Below are 25,115 nucleotides of genomic sequence, written 5' to 3'. Positions count from 1 at the left end.
ATTCAAAATTCAAAATTCAAAATTCAAAATTCAAAATTCAAAATTCAAAAATTCAAAATTCAAAATTTAAAATTCAAAATTCAAAATTCAAAAATTCAAAATTCAAAATTCAAAATTCAAAATTCAAAATTCAAAAATTCAAAATTCAAAATTTAAAAATTCAAAATTCAAAATTCAAAATTCAAAATTCAAAATTCAAAATTCAAAATTCAAAATTCAAAATTCAAAATTCAAAATTCAAAATTCAAAATTCAAAAATTTAAAATTCCAAAATTTATAAATTTAAAATTTAAAATTTAAAATTCAAAATTCAAAATTCAAAATTCAAAAATTCAAAATTCAAAATTCAAAATTCAAAAATTCAAAAATTCAAAAATTTAAAAATTTAAAAATTCAAAAATACAAAAATGCAAAAATTCTGAAATTTAAAAATTCTAAAATTTCAAAATTCAAAAATTCAAAAATTAAAAAATGCAAAAATCCTGAAATTTAAAAATTCTAAAATTCTAAAATTCTATAATTCCAAAATCCTAAAATTCTTAAATTCCTCAATTCTTAAATTCTTAAATTCTTAAATTCTTAAATTCTTAACTTCTTAAATTCTTAAATTCTTAAATTCTTAAATTCTTAAATTCTTAAATTCTTAAATTCTTAAATTCTTAAATTCTTAAATTCTTAAATTCTTAAATTCTTAAATTCTTAAATTCTTAAATTCTTAAATTCTTAAATTCTTAAATTCTTAAATTCTTAAATTCTTAAATTCTTAAATTCTTAAATTCTTAAATTCTTAAATTCTTAAATTCTTAAATTCTTAAATTCTTAAATTCTTAAATTCTTAAATTCTTAAATTCTTAAATTCTTAAATTCTTAAATTCTTAAATTCTTAAATTCTTAAATTCTTAAATTTTAAATTCTTAAATTCTTAAATTCTTAAATTCTTAAATTCTTAAATTCTTAAATTCTTAAATTCTTAAATTCTTAAATTCTTAAATTCTTAAATTCTTAAATTCTTAAATTCTTAAATTCTTAAATTCTTAAATTCTTAAATTCTTAAATTCTTAAATTCTTAAATTCTTAAATTCTTAAATTCTTAAATTCTTAAATTCTTAAATTCTTAAATTCTTAAATTCTTAAATTCTTAAATTCTTAAATTCTTAAATTCTTAAATTCTTATCTATTTCCAAAAAAATGCCAGTTTTTGTTATCGTTTCGCTTGTAACTTTGCTTGTGCTTAACCAAATGAAGAGATATAAAGAGCTATTAGAACATGTATATTAAAGTGGCAACAAAAATTGAAAATTTCGGAAAGTCTTAAGATATACCCCTTGGCTCGATTCTTTAGGTAAAAAAATATCTATGCCTAGGACTGTGCCAATAGGGTTTTAAAGCCTCATGTAATTTTTAATACAACGATAAAAAACGCTACTTAATCCACCCTTAGTTGGTACCTTCCTCTTATTTATAGAGTGATTCCAACCCCCCTAAAGTGGTTTATGGACGTGATCGCAGCTCCAAAGAGGTCCTAATAAAAATAAGTGATGAGTAAAAAAAACTGACTGTCTACAGACTTTTTGTCAAGATTGTACACACACCGCCGTGGAGAAACAGATTGAGGTTATGTAAATTTAGAGCATTTTTTAAACTGCTTGTCATTTTAGATAGGTTAGTAACATAGACTAATTAAAGACTAAACACTCCGAACAAAATTTTTCAAAAAGTATGACTCATAAGCTGTGAACCGCGAGTACCACGTTGAACCACACATCGGCTCGCCCCTCGTATGACAGAACGACCTGGCAGCGCTGGTTTTTTCGATTTCGTTTTGTGTTGATTTACGCGCGCATCTTGTTTGTTTTTGTTTTGCTTAGCGATCAAGGCAGGCTGGTCCCAACACGTTCATCGGTGAGGGTGTCGACTTCGGCGGGTCAACATTTCCGGTCAACATTCCGGTCATCGGAGGCCACTCCGGCCAGACCATTATCCCAGTGAGCTTCCCCAGGACAAGATTGCCACCCTGGCGGTACGCATTCAGGAGGTCCTCAAGACCAAGACCGGTGCCGGTGCGGACACTCTCACGACGGCCTACGCCGAAGCCCGTTTTGCCCTCGCTATGGCCCATGCCATGAACGGCAAAAAGAACGTGATTGAGTGCGCGTTCGTCCGCTCGTCACTTACTTCTCCACGCTGCTGCTGCTGGGCAAGAACGTTCTCGAGAAGAACCTTGGTCTGCCCAAGGTGAACGCCTACGGACAGGAGCTGCTGAAGAAGGACATATCGGAGCTGAAGAAAAACATCCGGAAGGGCGAGGAATTTGTCAAGAACTATGTGAACAAAAAAAAGTGAATTTCGATCATGTTGAAAAAGTTGTAACCGTTGTAACCGTTGTAACCAACCATTGAAAATAAACTTTCAAGTACATGATAAAAATTATCGTCGTTTGTGATTTCTTTGTATTTACCAAAGTAAAAGAAGGAATTTTTCCCCATGACCCATGAGGATTCTTGAACTTAGCGACTTCGGTGGGTCTCAGTTCCGGGACGAAGTGGGCTTCCTTTTTGGGGGCTCCCTCTAAGTGGAACAAACTGTGCTGACCTCCGCGTACAGTTCGCCTATATAGGTGACGGAGAAGGAGGTGCACTGGGCGGTCGTACGGATTGTCGGTGAAACTGGTTCGGGGACAAATTTTTGTTTGACGACGTTATCGCTGGGGTTCGGAATGCCAAGTTGACGGTTCAGGGCAAAGAACTTGGCTGATTTGAGGGTTTTGAAGTAGGTGCACATTCTTGCCTTTCAGTGTGACAATTCCGGGTTGGAGGAGGACGGTTTTCTTCAGCTGAAGCCGGACGGCGGTATTAACCGGAGGTGGCCCGCGCCGGTTTTGCTTGGCAAACCCGACGGTGATCACGTGGATCGTTTTTGGGAAGAAGACGATTAACATCCCACAATGATCTCGATCGAGAGCCGCTTCTTGTCTAGAACCGACCACTCTCGGGATTTCGCTCGGGATCCCCTCCTCATCCGGAACATGGCCCATCGTCCTCATCCGGATCCTGGTTTCCAAACATAAACAATAACATTGCGCGAAATGTCATGTCAAAGTCAGAGCTGCCAGTTGTTGACATTTCGATCTGTCATGTTTGACAGTGAACCGGCCGTGCCGAGGGGTCATAAAAAGGTTGAGTCATGGTTCAGAGCCCACTGAGTAGTCTTTTATTAGTCTATGTTAGTAAGATCTTGAAAATTCTTAATCCACAAGAAAGGTCATTTCAGAACCTTTCTAAAAACACATAATATGGCTGGTTTCGATGCAAAAACCACCCTTTTCTGCAAATTGTGAAATTTATATGCAGACATTTGCTCAGCTGGTGATTGTGAGTCGTCGGTGAGTCGATATGTTAAAATGGTCTAGGAGGTATAATTATAAAGTGAATATTTCGAGTGATTTTATCACGGACGAAATTTTATAGCCTTTCCTCAATTAGGTGAGGAAGGCAAAAACACCAGTTCTGACCACTTTTTTGTATTTTCATGCAAAAAAAAAGTTATGGAAATCGTCATTAATCAATGATTGCCAACAAGGATGTCGATGATTGTACTCCAACCGAGACTCCAACATTATATAAAATTTGAAACACATTTGATTTAGATAAAACAAATCCTTCAGTGGCTTCAAGAAGGCAACTACCTGCATTTGATGATTCATTTTGGTCCAGAAATTCGTTAAATTTAATGAGATACAGAGCATTTTAGAGTGATGATCAATGATCATTGTTGTTAGAAAAATAAGCTTTATCGTTGTGAAAAATAATATCACAAATTTTTGCGAGGGTGAAATTTTCTTAATTTTCTTGCTGTAGGATCCATTTTCGAGCCAAATCTTAAGGTTCTCTTTTATCGTCGAAGTTTGTGATGGGAAAATTAAAAAAAAAAAAAAAACAAAAAATGAGGTAAAGCAAAAATCTTGGGAAAAATTATATGTTTCAGTTGTCGCCCTATTACTTTGCTGCATGGGCTCGCACAACCAAAACAACTTTGCATTGGAAACGAACTCCCAGATTCTAACCTCACTCACGTGCGCTGTCATGTTTTGCGCTCTCTCTGCCCTGCTGCCTCCTTCCAGTCTCGCGCAATCGATCGCGTTTCGCGTACAACTTTTCGGTGCCACCTTCCTCCGGAAATTCCAGCGGTTCCGCCTGCCGGAAAAAGTTCCCCGTGTGTCAAAAGAAGTCCCCGTAAGCGCACCGCTTCGCGATGACCATCAGCTGTCTGCTGCGAATACGCCCGGCGTTGGCCAAATCGTTTTTCGAGGTAGGTTCTTGCGCTTGCTGTTTGGGTTGCGTCAAGTTATGTAACTTTTACCGGTGGTTTGGGTTTGTTCCGTCCTTTTGCAGAATGGCCAGCGTGCGTTCGCGAGTCACGCGGCGTTTGCCGAGCATGCGAAGCTGGAGCGCATTCGGAACATCGGCATTTCGGCACACATTGACAGCGGCAAGACGACGCTGACGGAGCGGATTTTGTTTTACACCGGCCGGATCAAGGAGATGCACGAGGTCAAGGGAAAGGACAATGTGGGTGCGACCATGGACTCGATGGAGCTTGAGCGGCAGCGGGGTATTACGATCCAGAGTGCGGCCACCTATACGGTGTGGAAGGATCATAATATTAATATAATTGACACGCCGGGGCATGTGGACTTTACGGTGGAGGTGGAACGTGCGCTGAGGGTGTTGGACGGAGCGGTGCTGGTTCTGTGCAGCGTCGGTGGCGTCCAGAGCCAAACGTTGACCGTGAACAGGCAGATGAAGCGGTACAATGTGCCGTGTTTGGCGTTCATCAACAAGCTCGACCGGATGGGGGCCAATCCGTACCGGGTTCTGGGCCAGATGAAGTCCAAGCTGAACCACAACGCGGCGTTCATTCAGCTTCCGATCGGTGTGGAGAGTAACTGCAAGGGCATTGTGGACTTGGTTAAGCAGAAAGCTCTTTACTTTGACGATCAGCTCGGGTTGACGGTGCGCGAGGACGAAATCCCGCAGGACATGCGAACCGAGTGTGACGAAAGACGCCACGAGTTGATTGAGCAGCTGTCGAACGTGGACGATGCAATCGGGGAGTTGTTTTTGGAGGAGAAAACGCCGACGCCACAGGATTTGATGGGTGCCATTCGGAGATCGACGTTGAAGCGAACTTTCACGCCGGTTCTCGTTGGGACCGCCCTTAAGAACAAGGGAGTTCAACCTCTGTTGGATGCCGTACTTGATTATCTGCCAAACCCCGGTGAGGTCGAGAACCTTGCAATGATCGAGAAGAAGGGCGAGGAGCCGCAGAAGGTCTTTCTGAATCCGGCTCGGGATGGCAAGGATCCGTTTGTCGGGCTGGCGTTCAAGCTGGAAGCGGGTCGCTTTGGTCAGCTGACCTACCTGCGATGCTACCAAGGCGTACTCAAGAAGGGCGACAGCATTTTCAACGTACGATCCGGCAAGAAGGTTCGTCTGGCTCGGCTGGTGCGACTTCACTCGAACAACATGGAAGACGTGAACGAAGTCTACGCCGGGGACATTTTCGCCCTGTTTGGCGTGGACTGCGCCAGCGGAGACACTTTCGTGACCGACCCCAAGCTCGAGCTGTCCATGGAATCGATATTTGTCCCCGATCCGGTCGTCTCAATGGCCATCAAACCCACAAACACCAAAGATCGCGACAACTTCTCCAAGGCCGTGGCCCGTTTCACCAAGGAAGATCCCACGTTCCGCTTCGCGTACGACCCCGACGTAAAGGAAACGCTAGTCTCCGGAATGGGCGAACTGCACCTGGAAATCTACGCCCAACGCATGGAGCGCGAGTACAACTGCCCGGTCACCCTGGGAAAACCCAAAGTCGCCTTCCGCGAAACGCTCGTCGCTCCGTGCGAGTTTGACTACCTGCACAAGAAGCAGTCGGGTGGACAGGGTCAGTACGGCCGCGTCACGGGCATCCTCGAACCGCTACCCCCGCACCAAAACACGGTCATCGAGTTCACCGACGAAACCATCGGCACGAACGTCCCCAAGCAGTTCGTCCCGGCCATCGAGAAAGGCTTCCGCCAGATGGCCGAAAAGGGTCTCCTCTCGGGTCACAAGCTGTCCGGGCTCAAGTTCCGCCTCCTGGACGGTGCCCACCACATTGTGGACTCGTCCGAGCTGGCGTTTATGTTGGCCGCGCAGGGCGCCATCAAGAGCGTTTTCGAGAACGGCAGCTGGCAGATTCTGGAACCGGTCATGATGGTGGAGGTCACGGCGCCGGAGGAGTTCCAGGGAACGGTGATCGGGCAACTGAACAAGCGGCACGGTATCATCACGGGCACAGAGGGAACCGAGGGTTGGTTCACGATCTACGCCGAGGTGCCGCTGAATGACATGTTTGGGTACGCGGGTGAGCTGCGATCGAGCACGCAGGGCAAGGGCGAGTTCAGCATGGAGTACAGCCGGTACTCGCCGTGCATGCCGGACGTGCAGGAGCAGCTGATGCGGGAGTACCAGGCCTCGCAAGGAATCGCCGTGCCGGACAAGAAGCAGAAGAAGAAGAATTAAGTGGGGGACGAGCGGAGGAGTGTCGATCTGTACATATTAGGGTTTAACATTGTGATAATAAATGGAAATATTCGACTATGGTGTTGTTGGGCATTTCTCAAACACAGACGTCAATTTCAAATGCTGAAAGCCGCAATTTCTGCCACCAAAAATCCATATATCATCTAAAGTTCCTTTGCTTTAAAAATTGTGTTTAAAACAGTAACACCGCCCTTCAAAACTTGATGCGTTTCTTCATGCGGGTAATCTCGAAACTCCCGCAGTTCTCCAATGTAGATGACCAGTTGAAGAAATTTTTCTCCTTGCTTGAGGTCCTCCCGTTAAAATTTGGTGGTGTTTGGGTTATAAAAGGGCGATATTCTCGGGGACCATGGGCAGGAGCAAGCGGGATAAATATGGACGCCGGAACTGGGTGTGGTTTCATCCGCGGGCGTTTTAGGGTCCATGGCTCGAGCTCGGATCGGTCACTCCTTGCTGCTCCTCTCAAGACCGCGACAACTCCGCGTCCCGAGTAGTTAAATCAGAAGCACTCGGAACCAAAAAACCACGGTCGGAATTTGAACCAGACCTTTCCGACGACTTTTCCAAACATACGAACCCGAACTTTAGTGAACACAACTTAAAAATAATATAACAGTCTTATTTAAAATAAAAATGAAAACATGCAGAGCAGAATTCATAAACGTCAACACGCGCGCGCGGCTTACTTCGATCTCCCAAAATTAAACTTTTTGGGATTTTCTCTTGCAAATCATATATAAAAAAAAACATTTTTGTATTGTTTATTCCATAATATCAGGCTCAAACTTTACAATTGGGAGTTTTATCTGTTTGATTCATCAGTTTATCGAAAAATTCAATAATTGAGATTTGCTTGTGTTCTTCATTCTCTAGAAACGAAAAAAAGTTACATTTCTTTAGCTTGTGGTATAAGAGTGAGAGTCACTAGTACAATATATTTGATTCCTAAAAATACGCGCTCTTTCCAGTTCACATTTTCGCTCGCCTCTTACAAACCTTTCGAAACATTTTGAGCTGTTCAACAACTGCGTCGTCCCTCAACAAAAACACCAAACTTGAACGTTTTTTTGTTACACCTGCGTCTCGGAAGCCCGACGTCGTCTGCTGGCGGTTCCTCGTTCTGCCGCCTCGTTCGGCGAATCCAGACTCATCCAGAACTCGCGCTTTAGCTTCTGCGGCGGTGGAGGATAATCAAGGAGGTCGGTGGATGTATAAGGATAGAGACATAGTTTACGGGTCAGATTGGTTGGGTAGTTCTGTGTTTAGTTTGTTAATTAGTTTGGGGAATTGACTAACATTTTGCTACAGTCTGTGATTATTTTGAATGATTTCAACAAAAATGGAAAATAATTATCCACAAACATAACAAATCGCTTGAAAATTTGTATGGTAATTTACAGTGATATCCTTTGAAATCAAGGAAACTCTATGAAAACAAGTCAAAATCAAAATCTCGACCGCGAACACTTTCAATGTGCTTGCATTTCGGCGTTTCTGAACTTTTCTTTGAAGTCTACATTTGGGCGTTATAATCGCAAAGCAGAACACATCCCAGTCAGAAAAGTGTCGTGCGACTTTCCAAAATGTAGAATCAGCCAAGACACATCCAAGACACAACGATTTTGCAATTTTGATTTTAGGAACGTTACACAGGAAGGATTTTATTTGTGTTTCACTTGTTTTCACGGAATTTCCCAGCATGATCCCGAACGATTTTTTTTTTAAATTCAATGTTCAACTATTCAACGAATCCTGATGATTCTACGGTGTACACTGGTAATATGAGGTTATGTTTTCTACTGTGGTTTGCATTAGCTAAAAATGGTTTCAAAACGTCTCAAAAGACTACTTTTTTCATTCAATCTGCCTCATCAAAACTGTGTGCGTGATATTTAACAATTTATTAGAAACGATGTGGTAAATTGTCTACATTTGGAGGCTGCTTACACGTGTACGGACAACGGGGGTCTTCACACCTAATTGATGGTTAGCTAAGGGGGGGGTTTGTATTTGGGGGGTTCTTTTGAGTAATTTCTTGGTCAAAAGTTGTCTAGTTTTCAGGCAAAATCGCTCTTTTCTTGGTTGGTGTCTGGCAAACAGTACGGAGGATTTCGTTTCTAGGTTAGACCTGTGTTCGTTTCTGGTGGCTGCTTAATTGACGCTTGTTGGCCGGATCCAGGTCCGGCGGGTTCGCCTCTTCCTCCTCCCGCATCGTGGACAGTCTGGAATGGGCGGCAAGTGTTAGTATTTCTTGTGTTTCAACCCGAAATTTACCTATTTTTTCATTATTTTTTTTTATCAAACGTACGATTGTTGTTGCGTTTGCTGATTGGTGTTGTTTTGATTGTTGGGGCTGGTTCTACTGAGGTTTCCGGTTGGTACTGGCGGTGGGACGTTGGTCTGCTTTTTGGTGAACAGGATGTTGCAGTTGCTGTTGACCTGCTTCCAGATGGTCGTGCGGTTGACCTCTTCCGATATGTTGATTTTGCCGTTTTTACCCCCGACCACGAGCGCTCCATTTTCCAGCGGCAGCTGCAGATTGTCGGCCGAATGTCGGCCCGAATCCTGGAACCCGATTGGCGCGCACGCGAGTGGGAAAGAGAGAAAGAAAAACCGGAAATGGCGCAATGTGTGTTGCAATGAGACGAAATTTGAGGGTGGTGTAAACTTGTTAGGGTGGTGCGAAGTAGAAGAAAATAGGAAAATTTTAAACAACCAAGCAGAATTTAAAGAGAATTGAAAAGAAATAAAACCAATCGAAATTTAACATCTTTCTGTCTTATATATTGTTCACTTTAATTTTGCTTACATGCCAATCGGTTCTTCACATTCGGTAAAAATTGTAAAATATCGCAATCTTTTATTTGGGGTTTCCCTAACTTTCGTCGTTCTTGTATATCAAATCGAAGTGTGTCCCTAATCTTCCTTCTTTTTGTATAATAAATTAATTGATTCAATTGCGACTTTTACAATGTTTCAGTTTCAGCTTTACAACACCAATTCGACTAATAGGTTTCCTAGTTGAGTATATTTTTCCCTAAAGGTTTCACAGTTGATTTAACAAAAACAAAATATCTTTCATGCACAAAAAATAATTGGTTAGTGAGTGTTTAAATATGTAACAAAACAAGAAAATCATTGACTAGATTGACTAGGTTGGGTGATGATGATTTGAGTTTTCGGCGTGGGTAGTAGCGAGCGAACTTCCTGTCGGAGTAAAATGAAAGAAATATAAGGAAACGATAACGAAATTTATGGAGCATCAAAGATCGATCAAATACACAAAGCACCCTTGGAATATAGATTCTAACAAGATGTACTTTTACTGAAGAAACTAACGGTGAAGGCGTTAACTACACATGGTACATTTTTGCTTTTTTGTGATTTAAAACCAACCTTGAGTCAAAGTTTAAATTATCTTGTAAACTAAAGAATTTAAGGGATTCGAAATTTTTAAAATTCAGTTGACAATTAAAAATCTGAAATACTAAAGCATAATATTTTTATTTTTAATGTAATAATCGAACGTGGGCAATTCCAAATTTCGTACAAGATATGAAATTATTGGATTGTTTTTTTTAATATCCTTCTTTTAATTTTGGCGATGAAAAATAATGAAGTGTTTTTTTTCACAAATTTGTCAAAATTCCGGAAGTAAACAAAAATCCTTGGATCCGGAAGATTTGTACTTTGTACTTCATTTTAACATGAAATTAGGTTTGGTTTACATTTAAAAAAATCACATTACATTTTTGTCACTGTTAGATGGTTTAGAAAGGCAACTCAACGAAAAATGATATAAAATATGACTCTTGTTATGATTTGCATTTGGGAAATAAAACTGGGCGCACTGGAGCAGAAGAGAATAAAGAGTTGAACCGTAAACAAGCACTCGTTTCACTCTGATTAAATTCGACTGTTACAAGCTAATGTAACAATGTAACATTTGGCGAACGAGGTAAAACTCGCGTAAAACTTGTAATAAATACGTGGGACGATTAAATTCGGTAGAAAAAGTGCTAATTTGAAAGTATTTTCGAACATTGGCAGGCGGTAATCAAAGGAGCAAAAAGTAAACAAAACAAAAAGTGCGCGAAACAGGCTGCTTGACCTGTCGGAAGAATGATGGAGAATCTCGGAAGTAGTCTGCCCAAATTTGACCCCAACGATACTTCGACCGTCTGCAGTCGATGGAAGAAGTGGATGCGCGGATTTGAGATTTTTCTGGACGTAAATAATGTAACGGTTCCGGCACGCAAACGATCGTACCTGTTGCACTACGCGGGAAGCGACGTTCAGGACATTTTTTTCAACCTACGGGGAGACGCGGAGCCGGAGATTCCAGCGGGGTCGGATATCTACAAGGAATCGGTGAAGTTGCTGGACGACTACTTCCTGCCGCTCAAATGTCTGCCGCGGGAAAGGCACATCTTCCGGAACCTGTCACAAGCGGCGGATGAGTCGATCGAAAAGTTTGTCCTGCGTCTTCGAGAACAGGGTGCCCTTTGCGAATACGGAAACTGGCTGGAGGAGAACATCAAGGAGCAGATTTTCGAAAAGGGCTCATCCGATCATCTACGAGCGAAAATTCTGACCAAACCAAACATGACGCTGGCGGAGACCGTCGAATTGGGACGATCTCTGGAAACCATTGCGAAACATCGGAAGAATCTACTGCCTGAGGAGGGAGTTAACCGTGTTTCCGGCATGAAGGGAGAGTGTTACCGATGTGGCCAAACCGGGCACTACGCCAACAACGAGGACTGTCCTGCTCGAGACCAAACATGTGACCGTTGCCAGCTGGTTGGGCATTTCAAGCGATGCTGTAATACGAAGTCTGTTAAACCGCGCAGCAAGTCACACCGCAGAAAGGCACGCGATACGTCGAAGAAGGAAGTGCGACAAGTGGCGGACGAAGCGGAAAGTGAATTGTCCCAGCAAGAAGATTCGTCGGATGACGAAGACAACAACGTTCACTATGTCTTCGCGACCGGTCCAGAGGGTGGCGAAACGGTGAGTTGCAGTGTTGGTGGAGTGAAGCTACGTTGGATGGTCGATTCGGGAGCGGGAGTCAACGTGATCAGCGAGGCAGCGTGGGAGTTTTTAAAGGCGAACAAAGTGAAAGTGGACTTCCACACCACTGAAGTCACGAAGAGGTTGATGGCGTACGGGAATCATCCGTTGAAAGTGAAGGGCATGTTTATCACAAACATTGCCACAAAAACTTCCAATATCAGCGATCGTGTGTTTGTGGTCAAGGAAGGCGGATCGAACTTGCTGGGAAGGTCTGCTGCTACCAAGCTGGGAATCCTGAAGATCGACACTTCTGTTTGTGCCGTTCAGCAGAAAGAAGGAGGGATCGGGAAATTAAAGGGAGTTGCGGTGTCAGTGCAAATTGATCAAAATGTGAAACCTGTCCAACGCATCCCTATCCCGCTGCAGTCGAAAGTGGAGAAAGAAATAAGGAAGCTTTTGGATCAGGACGTGATCGAACCTGCCCCGCGTGATTCGCCCTGGATTTCACGCCTGGTGGTACGTCCCAAGCCAGGAAACCCGGACGAGATTCGGCTCTGTGTCGACATGCGAGCAGCAAATAAGGCCATCGTTCCTCAACATCATCCGCTGCCAACCTTCGACGACATTGTTCCGCACTTGCACAACTGTAAGGTTTTCTCGAAGGTGGACCTGACCAAGGCTTTCCATCAAGTCGAGTTAGCTGAGGATTCCCGAGCAATCACCACTTTTGCAGCGCACAACGGATATTTCCGATACAAACGTTTAACTTTCGGAATGAGCTCGGCGTCCGAGATGTTCCAGAGCGTCATCGAACGAGTGCTGGCAGGCATCCCCGGAGTGAAAGTCTTCATCGATGACATTCTCATCTTCGGAGCAAACCAGGAAGAGCACGATCGAGCGCTAGCAGCGGTGCTGAAAAGACTGGAAGAACATGGGATCACAATCAACAAGCAGAAGTGCCAGTTCAGCCGCAGTGAAGTCACGTTCATGGGACATCGGTTGAGCAGCGACGGAATCTGTCCAACTGCCGAGAAGGTCGATACAATCCGGCAGCTACGGAACCCCGAGACGCCTGAAGAACTGCGGAGCTTCCTTGGCCTCATCAACTATTTGGGAAAGTTTATACCGCATCTTTCGACCCACACAGCTCCGTTGCGAGAACTTCTGCACAAGGAGGTCAAGTTCAAGTGGACGGCGCAGCACACGGAAGCGTTCGAGAAGTTGAAGGACGAGGTAGCTGACCCGAAGAATTTGGGATACTACTCACCGTACGACGAAACCATCGTGATCGCCGACGCAAGTCCTGTCGGGCTGGGTGCGGTACTGCTGCAGGTGAAAAATGGTGTGAAACGTGCAATCTGCTACATCAGCAAAGGGTTATCACCAGCCGAGAAATCCTACGCTCAGAACGAACGAGAAGCACTTGCGCTGGTTTGGGCAGTGGAGAGACTAGAGCAGTACTTGCGCGGGTTGTTCTTCAAGCTTGTAACCGACCACGAACCGCTGAAGGTGTTGTTCGGGGAAAACAAGAAGTGTCCAAGGATCGATCGATGGGCCGTTCGGCTGCAGTCCTTCCGGTACAGGATCGTGCACGTTCCTGGCAAGGTTAACATTGCAGACCCACTGTCGCGGCTGCCAAGGTTCCGCGACTGCACGACGTACGACCAAGTCGGGGAAGCGATGCTTCTGGCCGTTCTTGATTCAGCGAAGCCGACCGCTCTGACGCTGAAAGAGATCCAGGAGAAGACGTTGGCGGACGGTGAACTTTCGGCAGTCAAAGAAGCTCTGGACACTGGCAGATGGAACGACAGCGTTAAGGCGTATCTTCCGTTCAGGGAACAATTGCTGGTAGTGAATAAGGTGGTCATGCGAGCTGAGCGGATTGTGATTCCGGCTGCGCTGCGGCAACGTGTTCTGAAGCTCGCACACATTGGACATCCGGGTATTGAAAGAACCAAGCAGCGTCTTCGAAGCAAGGTCTGGTGGCCAAACGCCGACAAAGAAGCAGAACGTGCGGTTAAATCGTGCATGGATTGTCAGCTGGTAAGTGGACCATCTCGCCCAGAGCCACTAGCAGTAAGAGAACTGCCATGCCAACCTTGGCACACGCTGGCCATGGACATCTTGGGTCCACTGCCTTCCGGAGAATCGATTTTGGTGATCATCGACCTATACAGCCGATACAGAGTTACTGAAGTACTCCAATCGACCACATCTGATGCTGTAATTGACAAACTTAGCCGGGCTTTCTTGCGACTGGGCTTTCCGTCGATTCTGATGTCGGACAACGCGAAGAACTTTACAAGTCACCAAATAACAGAGTTCGGCAAACGCTACGGGATCGAGCTGAAGCATACCACGCCTTACTGGCCGCAGGCCAACGGTGAGGTCGAAAGACAAAATCGCAACATCTTGAAGACGCTGAAGATAGCTCACGTGAACGGAACTGACTGGAAGGCAGACCTGGAGGAAGCAAACTACGTGTACTCGATGATCCCTCATCCGGCAACCGGACGGTCACCAGCAGAGTTGGCTTTCGGAAGAAAGCTTAAGGATTGGATCCCGCAGATGACGAGTGATCCAAACACGGAACGAGACGACGGACCTGACGTTAGAGATCACAACTGGGTGTACAAGCAAAAAGCAAAGATCTACTATGACGACGCTCACAACGCTCGAGAATCGGACCTGCAACCTCGTGATCGAGTTCTCATGCGAAACTTGGTTCCGCAAAACAAGCTGTCCGCGGCGTATCTTCCGGAACCAGCTACCGTTGTGCAGAAAAGTGGAAACAGTGTTGTGGTTCAAACTGAGAGTGGTAAACAGTACCGTCGAAACTCATCGCACTTGAAGCGGCTGACCGAACCGGGTCCGTCTGAGGAACAACACGAGGAGTCGTCTCCAACCGAATGGGTCACACCGTCAACGCTTCAAGCGTCGAAGGCGAGTACTCCCATGGGAGACATTTCTGCAGGAGAGCGAGGCCGACCGCAGCGAGAAACTCGACGCCCACTTCGGTTCGAGGATTATGAGATGGAGGGATAACGTGACATACAACAACCGAATTACTCGCAGAAAGGGGAGATTGTTATGATTTGCATTTGGGAAATAAAACTGGGCGCACTGGAGCAGAAGAGAATAAAGAGTTGAACCGTAAACAAGCACTCGTTTCACTCTGATTAAATTCGACTGTTACAAGCTAATGTAACAATGTAACAACTCTGAATGTTTTAATTAGACTGGAAACGAGTGTTATTTTCATTGAATGCTTCAGGCGTGTGTTGATTTCGTTTAACTAACTAGAACAGAGAGAAGATATTCGAATGAACAGTATTTATTTTTAAATATATTAAAATAAATTTTTCTTTTAATTCACACGAAAAAAATAAGAATTTGAATATTTTTTTATAAATTTGTGAAATTCCCGGAGATAAAAAATAATCCCGGAATCCGGGGAATTTGTCCCGGGATTTTCCGTGTTCTTTTTTTTAAATTAAAATTTTATTGTTCGATTTCATATTAACATGAAGTTAAGTTTGGTTTGCATTTGTCATTTGCGTGTCACTGCGTGAAGATTTAGGAAAGCATCTTAACGAAAAATGATTTAAAATTTGACTCTGAATGCTTTCAACTAAACTGGAAACGTGTGTTGTTTTTATTTAATGATTCAAGCATTTTCAAGTAACATCAAATGGGGACGCTTCACATTTTAGCTTACGGCCAACCATGCGTCACCCTCACACGTGTTTGGGGTTCAAATGGCTACTAATGTGATTGAGCGTTTTTGTGTATTTTCGGATGCATTTCAAATGGGGAAGTAACAACAAAAATCAACACAAAATTAATCGACTAAAGCTTTATTACACGATTGATCGGCTAAACTAAACGATGTACAGTTGTAAATAAAATCTATCAAACTAAAAGTAAAAAATATATAAAATACAACATAAGGTATCGTCAGATTTGTGTGTGCGTGTACTGTAAATAGTGATGTCTTGTGTGGTGAGCTAGAACTAAAGAATAAAATGAAAAATGCTACAACATTTTAAAATTTACTTCCTACAAAAAAGATCTATCAATTAAACTACGAGAGTACGATTTAAAGATTACTAAAAGTAAGTGGAATAAAATGGCTCAGAGGAGTTCCAACGCAAATTTTGTTCGATTCAATTAGAGTCTTTTCATTCACTTTTTTTACACCACCAAAACTCTGATCATACTGAGAGATAGACAGACAAAGACATAGAGAGTGAGTGAAGAAAACAAAGAACGGATGCACTTTTTGCGGATAGACGGTGTGACTAAGACAGAAGAATTGGAACAGGTTTTAGCTGCTCTGTGCGTGGTTGTTTGCAGTGTTGTTGGATTGTTGTTGTTGGGTTGTGGTTGTGTTGTTGGTGGGTGTTGGTTTGCTGGGGTTGGTGGAGTTGTTGGTGCTGTTGTTGTGGGTCTGTTTGCTACTAGCTTCTACGACTTTCGATACGGAAGTGGTAACGGGTAGCGAGTTACGCTGGCTTAGACAACAACCAAAGATTCGTCGAATGAGGCCCACCTCGCCATCGTCGAGCTGCCGCAGGTCGTCGGCGTGGGCCCGCTTTGTCATCTCGGGCATGACGTCGTCCAGGATTTTCAGCTCGCGCCGGGTGAACAACAGATCGAGCGACTTGCGGATGCCGATCATGACGACCAGCATCAGGGGGAACAGGATCGATGTGCTTGAGAAGGACTTGATCACCCACAGCATGATGAAGCAGCCCAGCTGAATGAGGGTGAACATGTGGACCCGCTTGATGGGTACCTGGAAGAGAGAGAGGGAGTTTGGTTAAGGTTGAACGGCGTTGTGTTTATTTTCCGGGTTACCAACCTGTCGCAAGAACATGTAGTCGGGTTGGTACTTGGCGGGCATGAACATGATCAACAGCCGGTCGTAGAACTGCAGTCCCTTGAGGGACGCTGCACCCATGTACAGAAAGACGCCGTATAATACTGGCATTGGAATGTGCGAGAGGAGTGGCGTCAGCAGCACCGAGCAGCCGATCGTCAGGAAGATCAAGATGTGGGTAACGCGTTGCTCGAGCACGCCAAAGAACTGGGGCTTCTCGCCGGGAGCGGCCGTTTCCGACTCCAGCTTCAGCGAATTGACATGGTTAATACTGAGTACGGTAGCCGCGACGAACCTGCAAAATCGAAGATCATTGATTAGCGAACTGCGATCGAGTTCGGAGAAGGTCAACGCGATCATACCATGGTAGTCCCATCATCGTGCAGATTTGGATCAGGATTGCCAGCACGAACAGATCCAGATGGTAGCCGCAGCCCTTGTTTAGCTTATGCTCCTTTCTATTAATAATCACAGCCGTAATTTGCTGATCCATAAAGATCAGAATGGTACCGAGCAGGGCGGGCAGTATGGCGAGCACCGACGACCACACCGGGTTGCTCTCGTGGAATGGTTCAATGATCCAGCCGCGCTCCGGGATGGTCCGCTTGAACTCACTGGGAACCTGCAGCTTGGGCGTTGGCACGCGGGAGAAAAAGTCCAGCAGGGTCATCGAGAAGATCGCAATGATGACGGCGAAATCGCTCACGAATTGGCGCACGGTCGTGGTGAAGAACAGGGCGTTCTTAAAGTCCTTCAGAATAACCGAGATGATGTACGTACCCACGAACAGCACGAACGACATCAGGAAGACGTCCGAGACGTACTCGGGCTTGTCGCAGTCCATACCGGCGAGCGTTCCGTTGAGAAGCTGAAATAGCGATCGCGGTTGAGTTCGAGAAGACCTGCGCAACTAATCTCGTTACTCACCACACAAGACTTCCGGTCGTACTGTGCCCAATCGTGGATCGCCTCCGGAGACAGCGGATCCCCGGCCGGCGGTATACACGAACAGTCCGGCTTGCCACCCGACGTGTTCATGGGGAAGTCCGCCCCGATGAGGATCACGTTCTCGATCGCTTTGTAGATGAAGATGACCCCGATCAGACAGGCAAAGTTCTCCTCGGTGAACCTCGTAATGTAGCACACGAGGGCACTCGCATCAACGGCCACCAGGATCAGCAGAATGATGGCTATCCACGTCCCGATCCAGAATCTGTAGACAAGATACGGTCATAATCAAGCCCAAATAGTTTCATTCAAGATCTCACCTAAAAGTCAGGTAGTCCCAGCCAACTCGCGTACAGAAATCGTACACGATCGTCTCGAACACCAGCACGGGGCCCGTACTCCCTAGAATCGTCAGCGGTTGCCCGGAAAAGAACCCGTACCCCATGCCGCACACAAATCCGGACACCAGCGACTCCATGGCGGCGATATTGTTCCCGGTGGCCGAACCCAGCAACCCCCCGAACGTGATGATCGGCGACAGGCAGGCAAAGTACAGGAAAATCCAAGACGCAATACACTTCATGCTCAGTCCGTCCTTAAAGTCCGACCAGTACCACGGCTTCTTGCGCTTCAGATCGTTGACCAACCCGCCAAACAGCCGCCCACTCCGCGACAGTCCGCTCTGTTCGCGCTGGCGCTGTTCCTCCTCCTCCTCGTCGATCTCCTCCTTTGGGTTCTTCTCCGGGGGTCGCTTGCGCACCTCCTGGGACGGTATCGCCGCCGGAGGTTCTATCCGGATGGACGGGTCCCACTCGCCCGGCGGAAGCACCGTTACGGCGTCCAAAAATTCGTCCACTCCGGCCAGGAGATGTTCGCGCTTTTTGGCGCGGTACGCCACCTCGTGGAAGATCTCGTCCGACATGAGGGTGGCCATGGCGCGGCCGATCTCGTGGAAGCTGGTGTGACTGCCGGGTGGACCGAGCAGGACGAAGATGAATCTGTAGGGGATGGGTTAATGTAAAGTTACTGTTGTAATTAGCCGAAACACTCGAGCCTTCATATATGGATAGTTAAACTAGAAGCATCGATTATCCGTAGTTTCAACTATCCATAGATTGGATTATCCGAATTATAATTATTTGAACTTTCTTTGGAAAATAGCTTAGATAATCCGAAGTAATTACACTTAGTATCAAATAATTCGAAAGGAAAACCTTGATGATCTACCTGAAAATCCGCACAAGAACTAGTTCAAAACTAACTTATTCAAAACTTCTATCTAAATATCTGGAATATTAGCCAACGTAAAATATAGTTTTACTTGCTTGAAATTGAAATTTTGCCAAGGCCTTCGGAAAATCGAATCTGGACTGTTGTGTAATTAACCGAAAGTCTCCAAATATTCGATTATCAGTACCAAACCACAGCCACATCCAAGATATTGAGACTAGATTATCCGAAGTGTCTATTATCCTTAGCTTAGATTATCCAAAGCTTAGTTTATTCAAATTTGAAGTTTCTTTCGATAAGAGCTTCGATTTAAGTTTGTTAACGATAAAATTATCGAGGCTCGATTACTATAAAAATAATTCTATCGTTATCGTCACGATATATTTTCGTTATCGTTATCGTCATTTCGGTAATTATATCAAAATCTTAAAGCCGATAACGGACGATAACAATTTTTTTTAAATCTTTCTAAAATTGATTTAATTCAGCCATATCATGTTTAATTTTCATTTTCACTAAGAATATTTTTATTGAATATGTAATAAGTTTGAAAGTACGAATACTCAAAATTGTTCACAAACTACCGTATTTTTTGAAAGTCTTCAAATTTTTCATATTTGCAATACGGGTATCAAACGAAGCGAAATTGTGTATGCTTTTTCACTTTGTTACAGTTTTGTTTGAAAAATGTAAAAAAAATAATCACAAAATACAATATTTTTCGAAAAAACTCTTTTTTTTTAATTTGCAATATGGGTATTAAACGTAGCGATTTTTTTAAGTTTTTACTTTGTTAGGGATTGTTTTGTTAAAAAAAAATTTTCACAGAATAATATTTTTTTTTTTTTCGAAAATAGTCAAATTAAAAATTATGCATTGTAATGCATTTTCAAATTATTAGTCTATTTTGGAAAATACTAAAATTTTCACAAAATACCATTTTTTTTCGAAAGTACTCAAATTATTTGAAACATAGGTATCAAACGAAGCGAAATTTTGTATGCTTTTTTACTTACGATAGTTTTTTTTTGTTAAAAATTAAACAAATTACAAATTATTTTATTTTTCGAAAATACTCACTTTTTGCTTCGTTTGATATTCATTTTGCTAATTTTGAAATTTTGCTTATTTTCGAAAAATCGGTATTTTGTGAAAAAAATCTCTGGTAAGTGAAAAGCAAGTTGTGGAAATTTGAGTACTTTAAAAAAACGGTACCATGTGAAAATTTTAGTATTTTCCGAAAAAAAAGTGAAAAAATTACGTACAATTTCGCTTGGTCTGATATTCATATTGCAATTTATGAAAATATGAGTACTTTCGAAAAAATACGGTATTTTGTGAATAACTTTTAGCACTGGGCCTCGTGGTGCGGTTGTTAGCGGCTATGTTTATATGGGACGCGGGTTCGATTCCCGCCTTATCCTCCTGGCCTTCTATCGGATGGGGAAGTAAAACGTCGGTCCATTTGCGTAAAAGAGGTTTCGGGTGACTCACCACACTCAACCTTCGGACGCCTAGAAATGAGTAGAATCTTGCAACAGAGACCACAAAAGACCCGGGGGTCGTTAAAGTGGAATGTCTTTTTTTTTACTTTGAAACATACTTCATTTTCCAAACATAAAAATATAAATATATAAGTCTATTTTAATATGATTTTAAAAATGAGTTTGCGTCCATTGTCGGCGTTATGATTATCGCCGATAGAATTATCGAAATGACGATAACGATAACCATTATCGTTATTGTTAGCCGATAATATTATCGACGATAATTTTATCGATTAACAACCTTGCTTCGATTATCCGAGGTTATTAAAATTACGCATAATTAGCAGAAAAGGAACCCTTAAAATATTTGAAAATTTCGTTCGAGATCTGGATAATCCGACTAGATTATACAAAGCATTTTTTATCCAAATTCAAAATCTAAGTCTGAAAACTCTAAAGCTTATATTTTCTAAATATTTGATCAGATTCAATTATCCGAATAAATTGGGGACTTTCATCCAGTTATCCAACTTTTATCCCAAATCCACCCACCTGGTCGGCACGGGAACCTCCGTCAGATCGCCCATCACGGCGGCACTGCTGAGCCGCAGGAACGCGGCCAACGTCTTATCCAGAAAGTCCACCTCCCCGACGAGGATGTTGCTGGCCTCGGCGCCGGCCGGAATCTTGCGCATAAAGTGCGTGTTGGTCTTGTGTTCGCCGTTCTGCAGCTCACCGGAGCTGGTGTTCCGCGCCATCGACACGTTGCTCGGACTTTGGATCAGATTCTCCCCTGGAAGTGGGCGCGGATTAGAGGGGAATGTTAGCATTTGGGGATTGCAGATTTTTTTTCTGAAGGATTTCCTAAAATTGGGGAATCTATGGAAAAGTAAAAAAATCTGTTTAATTGCTGTTCTGAGTTCCGAAGGGAAATTTAGTTAAAGAGGATATTAAATACTGTAAAATACAAACGGGATATAATTAATGGCATTTACACTGCTTTTAAGCATGCAAAATGTGGACGTTAATTATGAGATTTAGCTTATATGAAGACATTATCTTATAAAAAACAAGAATAGTAAAATATTGGAAGAAAATCGACAAAACTTGTTTCAAACAACTACAAAAACAAACTTAAGCTAGCAGTACGATTCATGTGTGAACTGTGTCAGGTGAGAAATGGGGTTTAATGAATTTATCGATTTATGAAACGGCAAGACCTGGAGTGAGAGCTTTCCCACTCTCTCCGCTTATCAGGGGCTCGTTTGCCGTACGTGGTTGGATATGCAGCAAAAACATGCATTGCATAAACTCCTGTATGCTGACAGCAGGTGATTGTAACATATGTATGATGCGAATGTAGGGGGAGAAACTATATTCTGTTCTGTTTTGAATGTTTTTAAATCTCTTACAAAATGTTTTAGAAATTTATTATTCTGCAAGTTCGTGACAAAAAAACTCATAAATTCAACCATTTACTACTAAAAAGCAGGGAAAACAACCATCTCTTCCAATCGTGTGACACCCTGATAATTGCCACTTTTCCGCTAAATTGAACTTTTTTGTATGTTCATTTCACCGTTTTTTTTCTTTTCGGGGAAAGCAACACAAAACCAGAAAAATTCAAGTGCACAGCTGGGAGTCAACTTCTGCTCGGTGAACGGTTTTGTAAGCCCTTTTAAAAAAGAGGATTTTTTTTTTTACCGGAAGCTTTTCCAGGCACAGCCAAATGCTTCCCATCGTTGTTGGACGATTGTTGATTCGGAAGGTGTTGTTGTTGCTGGTGTAGCTGTTGCTGTTGTTCCTCAACTGTGGAAGAGTAAACGTTGGCCCGCGTCAACACGCGTGTTAGAAGCAGTGTGTTAATCGGAACTTAATCGATTTGGACTGTGGGTGATCGAGTTCGGCCGAATTAAAGTGGTTTGATTTGGATCGTGGATCGTGTTGGATTCTCGGCACGATTAGGCAGGGTCTTTTCGATTATCGAGGGTGATAATGGTTTAGTTTTGTGGTTACTTGCTAATTTGTATGGTCTAATTGGGACGTGTGACAGCGTCAATTTTGGCTGATGCTCTACGTATGATCAAAATGGGTCTAATACGCTGCGAATGGGATCCAATTAGAGGGTTACGAAGGAACGTTTATCCCAGCTAGATTGTTATCTTTTTGATTTGAGGAAACAAGCCTTATTTAAAATCAAGAAAATATTCTCAGGTTAGTAGAAGCGAAACTTAGATTGGCAAATAAATTATTTCATTATTAGGATCATTATGAAACATTAACGAGATTTGTACTAATTTGTCAAAAAGTTATTTTTATTAAAAAAATACATGACGCATTTGAAAGCACCAAAATGCCAAATTTTTTTATGTTATTAATTTTTTCCAAAATTTTGTTTTTTTTTTTTTAATATGACCATGATTTACCATTTTAGTAAGTTGTTTTATTAAAATATACAATTTTCCACAATTCCAAAATGGAAGGGTAAATTTTGTCTTAAATGTCTTCATCTCAGAGTCCTTTAAAAAAATCTAAGTTCCATATTTTCGAATAATTATTTTGATTATCAAGTGTACACCGGTTTGATTACCGGAAAAGTCGTAAAAATATATTTTCGTAAATTCATTATGTTATAGCAAATTTCTTACAGGAGCATAACTGTAATAACATATAAAGCTTTTTATGATACTTTTTGCTCAAAAAATTGTAAATTTGGTATGAAATTTTGAATTCACTTTGTTTTATCGACTACAGCAAATTTCATAGTGTTTATGAAATGTTTCGATTTGTGCTTTAAGGGTGCATAGCAACCTAAGAAGTTGTTGTCTTCTTATTCCAAATTTGTCAAACTTACGGACCCAATCCTGCAAGCATCCGATTGTAAAAATAGTGAAACTTTGTTGTAAATAACTTTGAAGACAGTATTTTAGAGGATGATAAAAAAATCAAATCGATTGTTCCCGTAGTTTTGAAGACACTAGAACGTCTGTAACAGAAATCTGTGAGCCGCTAAAATCAATTTAAATCGCAAAAAAATCTTTATTTTTTTTATTTTAAAGTATTTTTTATAGATATAGGGTTTTTTTTTTCTCAAAATTTAGAAATATGTAGCCTCCCTTTATAGGTTTATGAATTGATCTCAGTTGAAAGGTTCTCCAAAGCCTGAATTGCCAACGTTACATCTTGAAGCAGAAATGTGTAATTCTAATAAAACACTAATTGAATTGAATTAAAAAAAAATTATCCAAATAAAAAAAAATATGTACCTTATCACACAATTTTTAATGTATTTTTTAAAAAGTATATAAATTTAAAACAGGATGGCCAACTCAGAAAATTGACTCACAAACCGTGAAAATTTTAAAAGTCTAATAAAAATTCAACAAACTTCACTTAAATGAATTCATTTTTTGATTCTCTGATAGACTTAAGCTGTCTGTTTTTTTCTATTTGTATCTCATGATATTCTTCGTTCTTGCGGAATTCTAAAATTGCAGAATAAATTTCTAAAAAGATGTCGGTTTTTCCATCAAATTTGCGTGTCCATAGTTAGTGTAAAATCTCGAAAATAAAAAAAAACAGTTTTTTAATTTATATTTTCTTCAAATTTTGCTGGACAAATCGCTTTGGAAATTTTGTTATTTTTTAATGAATATTTTTGATTGATGATAAATTCTTTAAAAAACAACATGTTTTTTTTTAAAATTTAATCAGATTTGAGTTTTTTTTATCTCCAAATGTTTGAAATTGGGATTTGAGATTGATTGATTTTTAGGAAACATACAACAGAAACAACAGAAACAACAGAAACAGTGTTACGGATTTTGTTTTCAATGTAAATTATAAAAAAATATTTATGTTTACTTCGGTTGGAGTTTAATCATAAACTCTACAGGGAAAACGTAATTAAGGCGGTTTTCAATTTGATTCATGTTCTGTAAATCAAGTTAAAAAAATTGACTAAAACGTAGACGTTTTCGGAAAATTACGATTCTTTTAAAAATAGTGACAACGCCAAATATTGTTTTACCATCTTATATTTTAAACCAAAAGATCAAATTTTCATTATTTAAATTAAAAATTTTGGTGGCTCTTTTTCAAATTGTTGATTTTTTCTGGAATTCTTTAAATCAATTCCTTAAATTTTACAAAAAACAGAATCGATCAGAAAAAAACATTTTTTGCAATTCCGTCGTGAAATTACTTACTTTTCCTGTCATTCTTGAACGACGAAATAGACTACTTTTCTGTACCAAAAATAACAGAATCGAATAGCAACACTTTTCAAAATAAATGCTGAAAAGTTCTACTTTTCAGCACTGAAATGGGTGCTGAAAAGTTGAACTTTTCAGCACTTGTTTCGAAAAGTAACACTTTTCAACATTTTTTTGATTCAACGATTCATTGACGAAATACATGAAAATTTGACATAAAATTTCACTCAATGGGTGTTTTTCGGAATTGCAAAAAATGTTGTATGGAGCTCGTTGCAAAACTTGATTTTTTCAGCACTCTTCGTATTTATCCAACTCGGTGAACCTCGTTGGATAAATGTACGACTCGTGCTGAAAAAATCCTCTGTTTGCAACTTGTTGCATAAACTACTATTTCGGGTTTTAAATTTGATAATTTAATAAAATGAAAATAAAATGTTTCCTGCTTTACAGTAATGATGACAATATAAAAAAAGAAATTTAATTGATTTTGAGTTTGCAAAACATTATAAGGCCGATGCAAATATTTAAAAAAGTTTTTGTCCATCGGCCCTGGCCGAGGACTTTTAAAAATATTTGTACCAGCCTAAGGGTTTTGAGCTAAAACCGATCAAAATCGGCTTCGTTTACAACTAGTGCTTGCGTCCTTTGAAAGCTATCCTGAAAAATGAAAATAATGAACAAAATACCTGTACCAAATGTAAACATTTGAAAAGTTATTTTGGTACTCAAGTCAGACTAGAAAAAA

General features: G+C 41.5%; 2 protein-coding genes across 16 annotated transcripts in view; one reads left to right on the top strand and one right to left on the bottom strand.

Annotated features, from left to right (window-relative positions):
* The first annotated feature begins 4,090 nt into the window (after positions 1 to 4,090).
* On the top strand, positions 4,091 to 6,648 carry LOC6038008 (elongation factor G, mitochondrial). Its single transcript, XM_001847803.2, has 2 exons — positions 4,091 to 4,308; positions 4,392 to 6,648. The coding sequence occupies exons 1-2, from the start codon at positions 4,252 to 4,254 to the stop codon at positions 6,567 to 6,569; spliced, it is 2,235 nt and encodes a 744-aa protein (XP_001847855.1). The 5' UTR covers positions 4,091 to 4,251; the 3' UTR covers positions 6,570 to 6,648.
* A 689-nt stretch (positions 6,649 to 7,337) lies between these two features.
* Positions 7,338 to 25,115, bottom strand: part of LOC6038009 (electroneutral sodium bicarbonate exchanger 1) — an 89,458-nt gene continuing 71,680 nt past the window's right edge. For 8 of the 15 annotated variants that reach the window (XM_038257146.1, XM_038257148.1, XM_038257144.1 and 5 more), the window contains 10 exons: positions 21,858 to 21,962; positions 20,706 to 20,946; positions 17,757 to 18,434; positions 17,416 to 17,701; positions 16,851 to 17,356; positions 16,471 to 16,783; positions 16,159 to 16,404; positions 8,899 to 9,155; positions 8,719 to 8,812; positions 7,338 to 7,762 (listed from right to left, as the gene is read on the bottom strand). In XM_038257146.1, coding sequence (XP_038113074.1) covers positions 7,661 to 7,762; positions 8,719 to 8,812; positions 8,899 to 9,155; positions 16,159 to 16,404; positions 16,471 to 16,783; positions 16,851 to 17,356; positions 17,416 to 17,701; positions 17,757 to 18,434; positions 20,706 to 20,946; positions 21,858 to 21,962 — 2,828 coding nt within the window. In that variant the 3' untranslated portion in view covers positions 7,338 to 7,660. Of the gene's footprint in view, positions 7,763 to 8,718; positions 8,813 to 8,898; positions 9,156 to 9,352; positions 9,798 to 16,158; positions 16,405 to 16,470; positions 16,784 to 16,850; positions 17,357 to 17,415; positions 17,702 to 17,756; positions 18,435 to 20,705; positions 20,947 to 21,857; positions 21,963 to 25,115 lie in introns of those variants that run through there. The other 7 variants (XM_038257153.1, XM_038257152.1, XM_038257156.1 and 4 more) reach the window with 3 other exon arrangements.

Source organism: Culex quinquefasciatus, chromosome 2 (genome assembly GCF_015732765.1).
Source record: "Culex quinquefasciatus strain JHB chromosome 2, VPISU_Cqui_1.0_pri_paternal, whole genome shotgun sequence".
In the NCBI taxonomy this organism is placed as follows: Eukaryota; Metazoa; Arthropoda; class Insecta; order Diptera; family Culicidae; genus Culex; species Culex quinquefasciatus.
This window is presented reverse-complemented; position numbering and strand designations above follow the sequence as displayed.

Bases quoted from the DNA above. Each gene is read 5' to 3' on its own strand.
- LOC6038008 (XM_001847803.2), top strand. From the start codon at position 4,252: ATGACCATCAGCTGTCTGCTGCGAATACGCCCGGCGTTGGCCAAATCG. The intron at 4,309-4,391 runs GTAGGTTCTTGC...GTCCTTTTGCAG, and splicing joins TGGCCAAATCGTTTTTCGAG to AATGGCCAGCGTGCGTTCGC.